Raw genomic sequence first — 14844 nt, 5'->3', positions numbered from 1 at the left:
AGTAACATATGGCTTGCAAGAAAAAGACAAAATAGTAGTTCAATTGCTACAATAGCTTTAGTGGCCACCCATGACGTCACACGTATTTCGTGATTACTGACACCTCGCCACGTCTTTGTCACAGTTGGTCACATTTGTGACAGTGAGATATCACATATTTTAAAATTTTTAACTAATTAAAATGTGTTCTAATACTTTTTTCATTAATTTATAGACTTGTCAATTTTTGGTACGTCAATTCAATCGTACCATAGTCTCTAAACTATAATATAAATAAAAAATACTACAATATTTAGTCAAAAAACATTTCTGGTATATCAATACTTTCGTATATCGTACCTTGATCCAATATAAATAAAAATACATATTTATTAACAAAAGTAAACTAGTGTTTAAATACTTAGTCACACTTTTGAAGTGTGACGACATGAAATTTAGATTACACCTGTAGTTACAAAGTGTCACATTGTTAGACCTCCTTGCAATGTATCATGTCAGGTCAACCTCTACGCCGGTTCCCCCTGGAAACTATCTTGATAAACTCTCGGTGAATTTGTCACGTTGGGCTAACTGACCTGATCTCATGCTCATCTTATCATCCTCCACTGGTGCCCCGTAGGCGTAAACCGTTAGCGCAGGCAGGTGCACCATTCCATTACCATCCACTAAAAAAAACCTTAGCGTGTGAAATAATTAACGGGTGGCCCTTACACGACTTTACAAATGAATGAATACTTTAGAATGTATGTTCAGAAAAAGTTTGAGGTATCAACCTCATGTTAAATAATTTCATCATTATTCAAATAAGATGTGAGTAATCAGCCCCAGATCTAGGTGGGGACAACACGGGGGCCATGCCCCAGGCGGCACGTCCTGGGGGCGGTTAATTGGAACTTGGCAGATGAATACACAACTCATCATTTTTGACCCACCTTTGACAGCTTGACCACTGACCGACGGATGTCAAGTAAATTGTTTTTGTTCAATGCATTTCAAAATGAAGATATAATAAAGCCACAATATTTAACAGCAATACTATTTGAACAAACTGTATGTTAATATCATGGCTGTTAGGGAGTTCCGTAACCGTAATCGAAACTATCGGATATCCGATATTAAAACATATTCGTAACCGTAAGCGAATCCGAAATAAAAGTTTCGGACAACATCGGATAGGGGCGGAGCCTAATGGATATACGCTATGTAATCATTTTATTAGATATTTGTATTTTACATTTGAAATTCCTTAAATAAAATCCGAAACAAACGGATGATCCGAAATAATTTCATATCCGCATCCGTATCCGTATCCGTGATAATAATCATTCCTATAGCCGAAACCTATCCGTATCCGAAATTTAATATCCATAACATCCCTGGTTAATATATAGCATGTTGCAATATAGTATAAATGTTGGGAGTGCGGGGAAGCGTTAGGGTTGGGGAGGGGGGGGGGGGGGGGCAATTATTAGTTGGCCCCACCTCGAAAAAAATGAAGATCCAAGGCTGTGAATAACACGAATACGACCACGAAAATGAATACACCGACTACATTAAGTTTAAATACAGGACCACGTTATGGCTCCACCCAATCCGTCTCGGTTATCATGGCCACATTCTCCCCTTTGCTGGGCAAATACTCCAATTCCCACATCGAATTCCCCAAAACCAAAGTCTCGCCTTCGATCAGCTCCAAGTTAAGCGTGTAACATTCGTCCTCGCATGGTGATCGTGGCTTTAATCTTATGTACGTCTTCCCTTTCAACTGCGACATGATTATCAACCCTACATCCAGCTCTAAATATTTATATCTATGAGTGTCATAATTTTTGGACATCAGTAACCAATTGAAATGCGATGGTGGTATATGTGGGGATAGGAAGTACGGTCTCGGCGCCAGGACCCTGAAGGACTTTACAGCTCTGATATCGCAGTTTTGGAAGTGTACGAACCAACTGGGAATATCTGTATTTGTGATTCTGGAGACTATTTCCTCTAGGTCCATGGGTTGGCGACCCAGCCGGATGTTGGTTAGAATCCTGCAGGGCACTGAACCACGGAGCCTGTCGTCCTGGCTGATGAGGTTCGTCAGGTTGAGATCGCTTCTGGATATCGACCAGTCGGAGTATGCGTCTATGACGATGACCGGTGCTCCGCGTAAGAGGTGATGGTTGAAGACTTCGTTGTAACTCACGTCTGATACGCGCGCGACGGTATCTGAAAATAAAATTAAAATAAATTAATTTTATTTGCAGAAAACAGTTAGTAAATGGTAATGTATCCAAGTAATAATATTATTGACAACTATTTAATTGCCCCAATAAATTGGGCATGCAAATTTTTAATATGAAAACAAAATTATAATAATAAGGACAATTCACACAGCGCCATCTAGACCCAAGTTAAGCTAGCTAAAGCTTGTGTTATGGGTACTAGATAACTAATAGAAATATATAGATTTTTTTTTCGTTAATACATATACACATACGCTTTACTTCCGATGGTCGCGGGTTCGATACCTCGCTCGTTACGTACATTTGTATTAATGAGTAGGTATAATAGTTTGTATCGATCTTGATGTTTTCTATAATATGTATGTATTTACAAAAAAAATCCAAGTAATTATATCAGTTATCTAGTAACCATAACACAACACCTTGCTTGGGACTATAAGACGCTGTGTGAATCGTCCAGAGATATTATTATTTATTATTATATATTTTTTTAATATATTTACTAACATTAAGAAAACTATATTACTAATAAAACGGCCTGTAATAAAATAAATCAATAAATTAGTGACGATTTAACACACCGTATGTTATTTGCAAATTACACGATTAAAATGTACTAACTTTGTCGAATCGTAGAAAATTGCAAGTATGTTATTACTAAAATAGTATTATTAAATAAAAATAAAAAAGAATTAAATCATAGCCAAAAGAGCATGGGCTCACGAGATCAGCTTTAAGTTATTTTTTATCAGCGTCCGTCGCGGTGCTGTAGGTGTTTATAAACAGTAATTGTTCACCATAAGACTGGACGTAAGTATATTTGATGACGGAATAAGTTATTAATAAGTACAATAACTTCTTTGAATTCGAATATTATCGCAAAATATTCACTACAACTTTAATTATGTCACTGACTTCCTCATATCAGAATAAAGTTGTGATTATATCGCCTATGATTGCAATTGATTAGTGAACTCGGTAAGTACGATGGGCATAACATAAGGAACGTTTTTATTTTAGAGAAATTGTAATATTAATTTTCGGTAAATAAATAAAACCACGAATATAAAATATATACTTACTTATAGCTTCGCAAGCAATACAATCCGTCGTAGATATCACATTATTATCTAAATTTTGTGGCTCCGACCTCTGAATCAAACATTTGTTATAGTATAACGGAGTCCAATCCCAAATAGGAAGCATTTTTATCAACATCACCCTCGCAACTGCTGATGCATGCCATTGAAATGTATCCGTCTGAACAACGGTGTACCCCACGGCTGCAACCATGATTACGAACAGCACTACCCTCGTCCACCTCTTGATGGAAGCCTTTCTCACAGCATTCGTCAGCGGTCGACAAATTATATCCATCTCTTCATCCGTCATACCAGCTTCTTTACAATATTCGTAAAAAGAACGCACTTCTGAGTTGATTAACTCGAATTTTTCACGTTGAGACATTTTCGTCCCGTTTTTGAGACTCATTTTTGCTGCGTGACCTGACGTAGGTCCCAGCGATCGATAGAAAATTTGCAACGGGGCTATCTTATCGAATGAAATTTGGCGCGCGCGCGTTATTGCTTACTCCTTTTTGTTATGTTGTAAACTTGCGTCACGGAAGTCAATGACATAGCAATACAATAAAAAAAAACCGTGTTTGTCGATTTAGTGATTATGGCGTATGGTTATGGCAATTATTAACAAGGAAAGTATATATATTTTTTAAATATTAAAACTTAAATGTTATTACAGGTACTTACTTTAATTCATGAATTGGAATTTTATCATATTATTAGAAAATTATTCTATGGAACGCGTTACAATTTATTTTAACTTCATACATAAATAGTGGTTCAGCCGTTGTGGGAGAAAATTTATTAATATGCTCAAAATATATTAATCTTTTAATTTTAAAGTAACTTAAAATAGGATCACAGAGTACCAAGTATTTTTTTTAGATAATTGATATTGATAGTGGTAACACTAAAAGTCAAATACCTTTCCGCCATATTGAAAGTTCTGAAGTGGGAAGTCGGTCAAACGTTGACCCTATTCAACATTTCTATTTATCGTTTAGCGATATTTATTCTAAAAGTGTTCTAAAAAAATACTTATATATTTAGTGATATGCCTGTAGTGATTTGTATTTGAAAAAGTGTATATTTACTTTTTTGCAATTTGTTTGATGAATACGTCACAGCGCCATGTTGTATTCCTGCGCTGATTGCAGGCACGAGAAATCTGCCAACCCGTTTATTTTTCGGGATTAGTTCCCGAGAATAAATCGAACTGCGATTTTGTACTCAAATATATTTTAATTTATATTTGTTGGCAAATGTCAAACAACTTTAGTGAAATCGATGCATCCCTGTTGTCGCATTTCGAGTGTTAACTCTTAATTTCAACTGCAGTTTTGTGCATCCGCGAAAGTTGAAAGGACTGTGTTGTAAAAGAAAGAACTAATAATTAGCCAAAATTCCGGTCCCTACGCGCAGACGAGAAGGTGCCTACCCACCGGGGCAGTCGGGCGACGGAGATATGAACAATAAACGCAAAAATCGCCAAGGACCGCCGAGGTAATTGTCATTTTATGTTCATCAACTTGCACTACAGCATTGTATGACATCCCTTTGTTATTTGTAATGATGTGCAATGCTGCATTGGCTGGGATTGTCACGTTGACAGTGTTCATTCCCCGTTTTGGAGTGGTAAACAAGGCATTAGAACAGTTTGCTAAATTCTGGGGTGTGATTAGTATGAAAGCGCGATCGGTACGGCGCGTCATCCCTTCTCTAAATGTTTGGCCTACTTTTGTCTAGAACTCCCGATTAAATTAGGCGCGCGCGATCAGCTGGTCCTAAAATTTGTCTCATGATCCACTAATAATAACCCTTATCACTATTGAATTTTGTGTGTAACATTAATACTGTTTTAAAATGCAAAATTTGCTGTTTTAGTGGTTGTTTTCTGTGATTGTAGATGTAAGAACTTCATGTTAATTGTGAAGCTTTCACTATATGTTCTAACAATGGAATATGCCTGGCATTTGTCCAAACCTCTTAATTAATGTGATTTTTAATTTATATTCAGTTTGAGATGTATATTTTAAACTAAATGTAATAGTATAACAATAATTTTTATGACAACTGGAACTCCTTAGCAGAATAACAGTTTAGGTATGATATGATATTAATTTGTCTTTTTAAGGTTGGTGGTTAATTATGCCTCATGTATTAAATAACATGTTGTACCCTCTATGATTTTTTGTCCGTTTGCTGCTCCGAGATATCTCATGGGAAGTATTTACACAATATCCTTTGTTCTTGTTTATGAATTAGGATAGATAATTATTAATCAATATAATACAAGTGACTTTCTTACACTTTCATACCACATGCACATATCCTGGCATAGATTAATAGACAAATATTTTTTACTCATATTCTGAAAAGCAAAGAGCAGTCAACTGAATATAGATAGTGTTGTTACCACTATTTAACATGTTGAAGACCTCATTGCTAAATCTTATTTCTTACATATTTAAAAAACAATAATCATAATTAACAATAAAAAGAATGCCGTCTTCTTTTTATTGTTAATTACGATTATTGTTTTTTAAATATGTTTTTAGGCTCCAAAGGTTAAAGTAGACATTATTTAACCCCTAGATTTATTTCAATTAAAGTGCCCACAAGTGATCATCTGGTCCACCATGTAAATTTACTTTTCTTGCGGAGTAATGTAATGTGTTAAGATATATTTTTAAGTATAATAGACATACTTTGCATAAAATTGTCTGCGTGGGCAGCCATCAAGCAGCTTGCTTTGTAAGCTGCATAATAAGTTGATAAAACAGTGAAATTACAGGATAACAGGCATGTCATATTATCCTCGGAAATAGAAATGTATGAATAATATCATGGGTGTCACATGATAGATGGTGAACAGTTACCAGCAAATGATGTGTGAATAGCCAAACTCAAGCATAAACAAAATACATCCTTTGGAAAGTAAACACTATTCTAAGCAGATAAAAATCATCACTCCTAAGAATATCCTTCAATTCTTGTCCAGGGTCTAGGTAACAGACTCTGAAAAAGGGCAAGTTCAAAAGATCTATGTAAGGGCACTGCTACAGGTCCAAGCATGTAACAAAAGCCCAAACACCCTCAATTAAAAAATATATACAAAAGATTTTGTTGTCCTTTAACCTTTCATAGTTTTGAGCAGAGGTATAGCATATGCAACTGAAGTTATATGCATGTTAATACATGGATGTAAACTATTGGAAAGAAATTTTCGTATTTATAGTCAATACTGCTTAGAAAGACGTTGCATAGTTTAGAAGCAGAGAAACAGATTCATACATGAAAACTGCACTTTGCTCTTAATTTTTAGATTTTGAATGATAGGGAAATGGCCATCACATGATATATAAATAAATCAAAGTTTTGTATCTTACAAACATCCATTTTTTTTTATATATAATTTTATATAGATGCAATAATGGGCCATATGCTTATTTGCCATGTATGTGGTATAAAAAAAATTGTCTTAGACATTCATAGTTTAAGAGCAACACTCTTGTTGGTGGAACTCTTGCCACTTGCTACAATCCTCCATCAGTCTATAAATATTGATATGACAGGACTACAATTTTATCCTTAATTGTAACTGTGGTTTGATCATCCCCTCCCGCTTGATCCTTCTATACCTATCTAATAATATTCATGTATTGATCATGCTATATCAAGTGTCTCAACATTTTCCCTCAACATTTTTTCAATAGTATTTAACATCCATCTTTTCCACTTCTCCCTGTATAGTTCTTCTTTGTTTCTTACTGTATCTTTCTAGTTTCTCTCCATCCTTCTCCAACCACATTTCAAAAGCTTCTCATTACATTAAAATTTCAAAATGAACCTCTACAATGTTAATCTAAAGTGAATAAGTTGTAGAGTTACAATACAATGTGAGTTGATTTCTAATAACTTTATATAAGTTTCATTACTAACTGATGTGGTTATTACTAATTTGTTATCAATACAAATATGCTCGTCATTGTGTTAGGAGCCGCTGATAAGGCGACGAAAGTGAATGAGATGATTTCATTTTAATGTTATGTTGTCTCGTTATTAATTATCTGATGTATAAAATTCTCGTGACGCGGTGTTCGTTACCAAACTCCTCCGAAACGGTTTTGCCGATTTTTATCAAATTTTCCATGTATATCGAGTGGGTCTGAGAATCGACTAATATCTATTTTTTAAAATTCTCGTGACGCAGTGTTCATTACCCAACTCCTCCGAAACGGCTTTACCGATTTTTATGAAATTTTACATGAATATCGGGTGGGTCTTAGAATTGGCTAATATCAATTTTTCATACTCCTCAATGATAAGGGTGACCCACCCCTAAATATTTATAGTTATTAATGTCTAATATATAAAATTCTCGTATGCCGTGTTTGTTACCAAACTGCTTCACAAACGCCTTTACCGATTTTTATGAAATTTAATGTGCATATTGAGTAGGTCTGAGAATCGGTAAACTATATTTTAAAATCGTCTAATATTTTTTTGCACGTAATAAAAGTAATGTTTTTATATTTAGTTACAATTATTTTTTCTATTCCTTGTTTAGGTTTTAATGGTTTCATTTTAATAGTGATAAACGTAATCTCGCATTACAAGAAATTCAAAATTAATTAACAACTGTCAAAGAATCAAACTACATATAATACTAATGTTTCGAATGTGTGTCTGTTTGTTTACAAATGACTGATAAACTGATTTTAATAAAATTCTACTAGAAATTATAATTTGAATAGATTGTATCTAGAAGAACGGGTTATCTACCTCAAGAAAAAAAGTGACTAGTCTATATATAATAAATAAAATTGAATTGTCTGTTTGTAATTACAAATTAACAGCTTTCACTGAATGCATATGAAAGTAGGTATAGACCGTACTTGCATAAAATGAATTTAAAAAAATTGTTTTCTCTTTGTTCCTGCTAATCTCTGAAACGGCTGGATCGATTTTGATGGGACTTTCACTCGCAGATAGCTAATGTTATATGGAGTAACTTAGACTACTTTTATTTTAGAAATTGTATTTCGTTGTATCATATTCAATTATCTACGTGGAGAAGGCAACACATGACAAGCCCACAATCAGCTATCGATGGCTTGTTATCAATGTTCCCATCAACGGAGTATTAGTCATACGCTTTGCAACTGTAACTAAACTATGCCTTGTAGGATGGTTCCTTGTTATTAATGTGGACTAACCCCATTGCTAGCAATGAGCCACGTCATTATATATGTATATATGAAAAGAATACGAGCTGAGTTTCTTGTCAGTTCTTCTCATCTCGAAATCATTCCGAACTGACGGTAGATTTGACATATTATAAGAGTCTGTAATAGGCCTATATGAATAAATATATTTTGAATTGAATTTGAATATGAGCGTGTTCTATTACTTGACACTGTTTGACGCTACCGCAAACATTCTATACAAGGTTATCAGGACAATGCCGGATAGTGTAATGAATCACCAGAAAAATAAACACCCACACACACGACTTTATACAAAGTCTGTCGCCTGAAGATAGAATTTTCAAATATACTTGACGGCCTCGGTGGTTTAGGGGTTAACCACACAGCTTTACTTCCGATGGTCGCGGGTTCGATTCCTCGCACGGTGTAAATGTTTGTATTCATGAGTGAGATTGTATGTATTTACAAAAAAAAATAAGTTATAAATACTTTTTTTTTTGTAAATACAAATTCTGTTTTGTACCGATAACACAAGCTCTGCAATGAAACATTACAGTTATATTGCTTAGATAGTCGAATGACAATGAAACTGCAGGCACAACTAGTATAAATATAATTTTAAAAATAAATGATAACTAAGTTACTCCTTATAATATTAGCTATCTGTAGTGAAAGTCTCGTCAAAATCGGTCCAACCGTTTCAGAGATAAGCAAGAACAGACAGAGAGACAAAAAGTTTTAAGTTATATTTTTGATCTGCTCTAATCACTACGACTGATTTAATCTTATTGTGTATTGTTTAAATTTTTTACCACACACAACCACATTGTGAAATCACCTTCCAGCGATAGTATTTCCGAACAGATACGATATTGAAACCTTCAAGAAAAGAGCTTATTCCTTTTTAAAAGGCCGATAACGTACTTGCAATTCCCCTGGTGTTACGGGTGCTCATGGGCGGCGGTAATCACTTACCATCAGGTGAGCCGCATATTCGTTTGTCCCGTGTTATAAAAAATATTTTGACTAATGAATTATAAAGAATGATAGTTGGTAGCTTGTATTCAGACATTTCAACTTAACAAATCACGCAAGGTTCTTGCTCTTTAGTTATATGATGTCTCATCATATAACTCCGAATGTGCGGTAGATTAAAAAAAGATAACTGCGCCTGTACAAAAGTCCTCTCTGATCTATCCCCCGTCGGGGATCGAAATTGCGACGGGCTGAGTAGAGGTTTGAACCCCTAGCGGTGCCCTCAGACTAAAGTCGTATCAGTCAAGAGGGAGTTGACCTTCAGCCGCGCCATAAGTCCTTCCAAGGCTTTGGAGTGCCGTCTGCACTCGCCCCCTATCATTCGATGATGCTGTAAAGGCCAGCTGCGGCCAACAGCATTAGAGTAGTCCGAAAAAAATGTACAAAAGTGCTTAAATTTAAATTTATTTTAATATATGTTTTCAATTGTATTTATATTTAATAAAAAGCTGTTAATTTATTTTAATGAATTATTCTATTCTATATGCATTAAATGATAATCAATTAATTAGAAATTACCAACAGACTCATCAATTTTATTTGAACAGATGGGCGTAACATTTTATTAGTACTTGCAAGTGTTTATAGATTTATAGATTATGCAGTAGACGCTTTTGTGGAATATTTACTGCGCATGTTTCAGGCTGAAGCTATTCGCCGATACGAGTTTTAACATTGACTGCGTCTGAACTTTGACCCCAGATCTAAGCAGACTGTTAGCTTTGAAATGCATTAACGTAATGAAATATATTTTAACTAGTAATAAAACAAAGAAATCAATAGTTAAGTTTACATAGTTATCTATATAAATAATAAATGAAGCACTTTGTAGCATTTTGTTTCACTTCTTATAGCTTTGTGTTTACGAAAATTGCGCTGATGGTGGAGTATGAAATTTCACACACTTATAGTTTATATAAATAACTAACTACTCGCCCCGGGTTCGCACGGGTGTACATTTATTATATATATAAACCTTCCTCTAGAATCACTGTCTATTTAAAAAAAACCGTTGCGTAGTTTTAAAGATATAAGCATACATAGGGACGGACAGACAGCGACAGCGACTTTGTTTTATACTATGTAATAATAATACATATATACATTTAATGTGACGAATACATTACTCGTTCCGCGACAGTATATTTAGCAAACATTTTTTTAATAAGTATATATATTGGACAGCGTTTGAATGCGTCCAGGGAGTAAGTTCCAGAGCCGTGAATATTGTCGACCAAAAGAATTAGTTACAAAATTAGTTTTATAAAAATTTGTTTGATAAATGCTTTATAGTAATTTATTATTTATTACCTACACGCCTCGACTTCGCACGGATGTACATGTATTATACAAACTTTTCTCTTAAATCGTTCTATCTATTGCTAAAAACTGCATTAAAATCCGTTGCGTAGTTTAAAATACCTAAGCGAGCACTGCGATAGTGACTTCATTTTATACTATGTAAAAAAATATATTTTAATTGATAATAATGGACTGGTGCACGCCTGCGCTAGCGGTTTGCGGTGGTGGGGCACCAGCGGAGGATGATAAGATGAACATGAGGTCAGGTCAGTTAGCCCATCGTGACATTTACCAGAAACTTATCACGATAGATTTTAGGGGGAACTGCGTGAAGGTCAACCTGATATGGTACATAATAATACTATAATAACTCAGGACAATTCGACGACCTCGGTGGTCTAGCGGTCTAGCATACCGCTTTACGACCGATGGTCGCGGGTTCGATTCCTCGCACGGCACAAACATTTGTATTCATGAATATGATTGTTTGTATCGGTCTGGGTATTTTCTATGTATAATATGTATCTATTTACGAAAAAAAAAATATCTATGTATTTGTATCAGTTGTCTAGGACCCATAACACAAGCTTTAGCTAGCTTAACTTGGGTCTAGATGGCGCTGTGTGAATTGTCCTGAGATTATTATTCACACAGCGCCATCTAGTCCCAAGCTAAGCCGAGATTCTGTTAAGTACTAGACTATTGATATCAATACATAGATTTTTTTGTAAATACATATATAATATACATAGAAAATCCAGTCCAATACAAACAATCATAATCATACACACAATGTTTTTACTATGCGAGGAATAGAACCCGTGACCATCGGAAGAAAAGCGGTGTGCTAAACCGCTATACCACCGAGGCCGTCAAACAAACACAACATTACTAGCAATGATCTCTTTAGTCGGCGTTACAAGCAATCCCATTCTCCAATCGAGATATATAAACCCAACAAATAATTCACTGCACACAGAAAACGTACCGTATTTTATCTATATTATCCATTGTACGATATGATTTAGGTCAATAGGAAATGACGTAATTGAAGATAATTGTATATTTTTAATTACAGGAAATAGAATCTTGTAATTATCGATGCGCTGTGAGTTGTCGTACTTTAGATATCGCGGAAGTTATATTTCCTTTCTAACGCTGGTCTATCTTCACGCTATGTCCTCTACGGGATATATACAGAGAAATGCTATTCTATTATTGTTATTATTTTTCTTTATTTAGCTAGACTAGCTGTAATCGCGACTTCGTCCGCGTGGAATTCAACTTTATTTTTTTTTTAAATAAAAGCAGCCTAAGTTACTCTTATTACATCCGCTACCTGCCAAAAAAGTCCCGTCACAATCGGTCCAGCCATTTCAGAGATTAGCCGGAACAAACAGACAGACAGAGACAGACAAAAATGGAAAAAAAAATGTTATTTTGGTGTTAATGGCTGGTAATTTATATTCATATGCATGTAGTAAAAAACGGTTATTTCAGTATTACAAACAAACACTCCAATTTTATTTATATAGATGAACTGGATGGATATGTATAGATGAACTCACGGTGGTCTATCGGCTTAGCATACCGAATTGCTTGAAAAAACAACAAGTCAATATTATTTACATCATCCCATTATTAAGGGGCTATCTGTAATTACGTCATACGTTAAGGGGGAGGGGGAGAAAATGTGACATTGTATACCAAGAAGTTGAGGAGTCACAAAATTTGAGTAAAAAATTAAGATTTTTTTTTATATTACGATAGTGGCTGAAAAACTGAACTGAAAATCTGATAGTAAATGGTAACCGTTAGCCTATGGGCTCCTGAAACATAAGGGTAACATTTGCATGTTCTCGACCCTAAAGAAATCTAGACAAATACACCATATCAGGAGGGTCTTAGACTTTGTGACAACACATTTCAATTTTGATAATAATACTGGAAATTTTATATATTAGATATAAATTTCTCGTGTCACAGAATTAACCGATTTTGATGAAATTTTATATGTATATTCATTAGTTCTGAGAATAGGTTTATAACTAATTTTTATACCCCTTAAGTGGTAAGGGTGGCTCACCCAAAAAATTGATTTGCATTTTTTAGACAAAGTTTTAAATTTTATTTTTTATTTTCTGGCATTTAAAAATGCATACATCCCTAAATTATCACCAGCCCCTATTTTTCAATAGCAATTTTAATTTATATGGCAAAACGTTTGCTGGATCAGCTAGTAATAATATTTTAAAATGTGACCAGTTTACAATTACCCGTAGAGAGAGGGGTGAGGAGGGGGTATTAGGACAAAGGATTTTTTTTTTATTTTTTACTTGCTCCTTTAGGTTTGTTTGAAATTGAATGTATGACCTAAGATATATCGATGGCCCCTTATGTCAACCACTCAACAGCCGTTCAACAATTTGTGACAGGTCGCCAAGAAGCCGTGTGGTGGCAGAGGGTGTATACAATAACGCACATTTCATGCATGCAGCAACCACGCACGTGGGCGACAGTGTGCAAGTGTTGACGAAATCTGGTGGCCTCTGGGAAGGCATATTCAAAACTTTCAGTGCCCAATTTGAAGTGAGTACTATTATTTTTTTTTATTTTAAGTTAATTTCATTTTATTCAATTTATTTGTTTCAGTCATAAATTATTAATTTCATTCAAATTATGCATTTTATTAATTTCATTCGATTTATTAATTTCAGTCATTTTATTTAAGTCATTTCAGTCAATTTACTCATTTCAGTCATTTAGTAATATCATTCAATTTATTCATTTCATCCACGTTATTCATTTCAGTCATTTTGTTCATTTCATTATGTAATTTTGGACGAAGCTTCTTATGAAGCTTGTAAACAACATTAAACTAAGTAATTATATTTCGGTCATGTCATGAGACATGATAAAATAGTCTCCAACTGTCATTTTAAGAAGACTGCTAGAAATAAGTGCAAGTCTATAAGAATAGCTTAGTGTATTTCATATAACAAACATAAAATACCTTCACGATTGTTACCCAAATTGGGGTAGTTAGAGACATTGTCAATGTCGACCGCGACTTGATGAACACAACAATTGACATGCCCGCATTTCACGATTTGTATGTAATGAGGGGGACCATGTTACCGCTCTCAATGAGGTTATTTTTTTTGTTATCGATGTTTCCATCACCGGAGAGTTAGTCAGAAATATAATCTGCACACAAATGTGTAAATTCGCACGCTCTCATTTAAAGTCGGGTACCCATAATTACATGTAGATGTTAAGTAGTTTCTACAAAGGTCATAGTTTACAAAATCGTCTGAATGGGAAACTCGGTCTCAAGTAGCAATTGTTTCAGTCGACAAGTAGCTTGCTTTGTGAGTTGTTTTTCTTGAAGGATGAAATAAGGCAGTGATATTACTAGATATAATGGCTTTTTTAACTATTCTAATGCTGTCGGCCGTAGCTGCCCTTTACAGCTTCACCGAGTGATAGCGATAGCGAGTCCAGATGATACTCCAAACCCGCGGAACGACTTATGGAACTGTTAAAGGCCAACTCTTGCATGTCAGATACTACGCCTTTATAGCTTCACTGAACGATAGGGACCGAGTGCAGATGGCCCTCCAAACCCGCGGAAGGACTTATGGAGCGGCTGAAGGCTAACTCTTGCATGTCAGTTACTACGCCTTTATAGCTTCACTGAACGATAGGGACCGAGTGCAGATGGCACTCCTAACCCGCGGAAGGACTTATGGAGCGGCTGAAGGCTAACTCTTGCATGTCAGATACTACGCCTTTATAGCTTTACCGAACGATCTGGAGCGAGTGCAGGTGATACTCCAAACCCGCGGTAGGACTTATGCAGTGGCTGAAGGCATCTCCTAACGGATATGACTAGTCTGAGGGCACCGCTAGGGGATCGAACCTCGGCTCGAGTCGGTCGTAATTTCGATCCCCGTTTGAATTAGACGGGGCGTCGATCGAAGG

General features: G+C 35.2%; 2 protein-coding genes across 2 annotated transcripts in view; one reads left to right on the top strand and one right to left on the bottom strand.

Annotated features, from left to right (window-relative positions):
* Positions 1 to 1470: 1470 nt before the first annotated feature.
* LOC131848882 (uncharacterized) lies at positions 1471 to 3745 on the bottom strand. Its single transcript, XM_059198836.1, has 2 exons — positions 3317 to 3745; positions 1471 to 2217 (listed from the first exon to the last, which is right to left on the bottom strand). Exons 1-2 carry the CDS (start codon positions 3723 to 3725, stop codon positions 1577 to 1579), a joined length of 1050 nt encoding a protein of 349 aa, XP_059054819.1. The 5' UTR covers positions 3726 to 3745; the 3' UTR covers positions 1471 to 1576.
* A 527-nt stretch (positions 3746 to 4272) lies between these two features.
* Positions 4273 to 14844, top strand: part of LOC131848871 (ataxin-2-like protein) — a 47237-nt gene continuing 36665 nt past the window's right edge. The window contains exons 1-2 of the mRNA XM_059198821.1: positions 4273 to 4816; positions 13296 to 13449. Coding sequence (XP_059054804.1) covers positions 4779 to 4816; positions 13296 to 13449 — 192 coding nt within the window. The 5' untranslated portion in view covers positions 4273 to 4778. The remainder of the gene's footprint in view (positions 4817 to 13295; positions 13450 to 14844) is intronic.

This window comes from Achroia grisella, unplaced genomic scaffold (assembly GCF_030625045.1).
Source record: "Achroia grisella isolate CSIRO2021 unplaced genomic scaffold, CSIRO_AGI_Agris_v1 utg598, whole genome shotgun sequence".
Taxonomy (NCBI): Eukaryota; Metazoa; Arthropoda; class Insecta; order Lepidoptera; family Pyralidae; genus Achroia; species Achroia grisella.
Note: the sequence above shows the minus strand (reverse complement) of the source record. Positions and strands in the feature narration are given on the sequence as shown.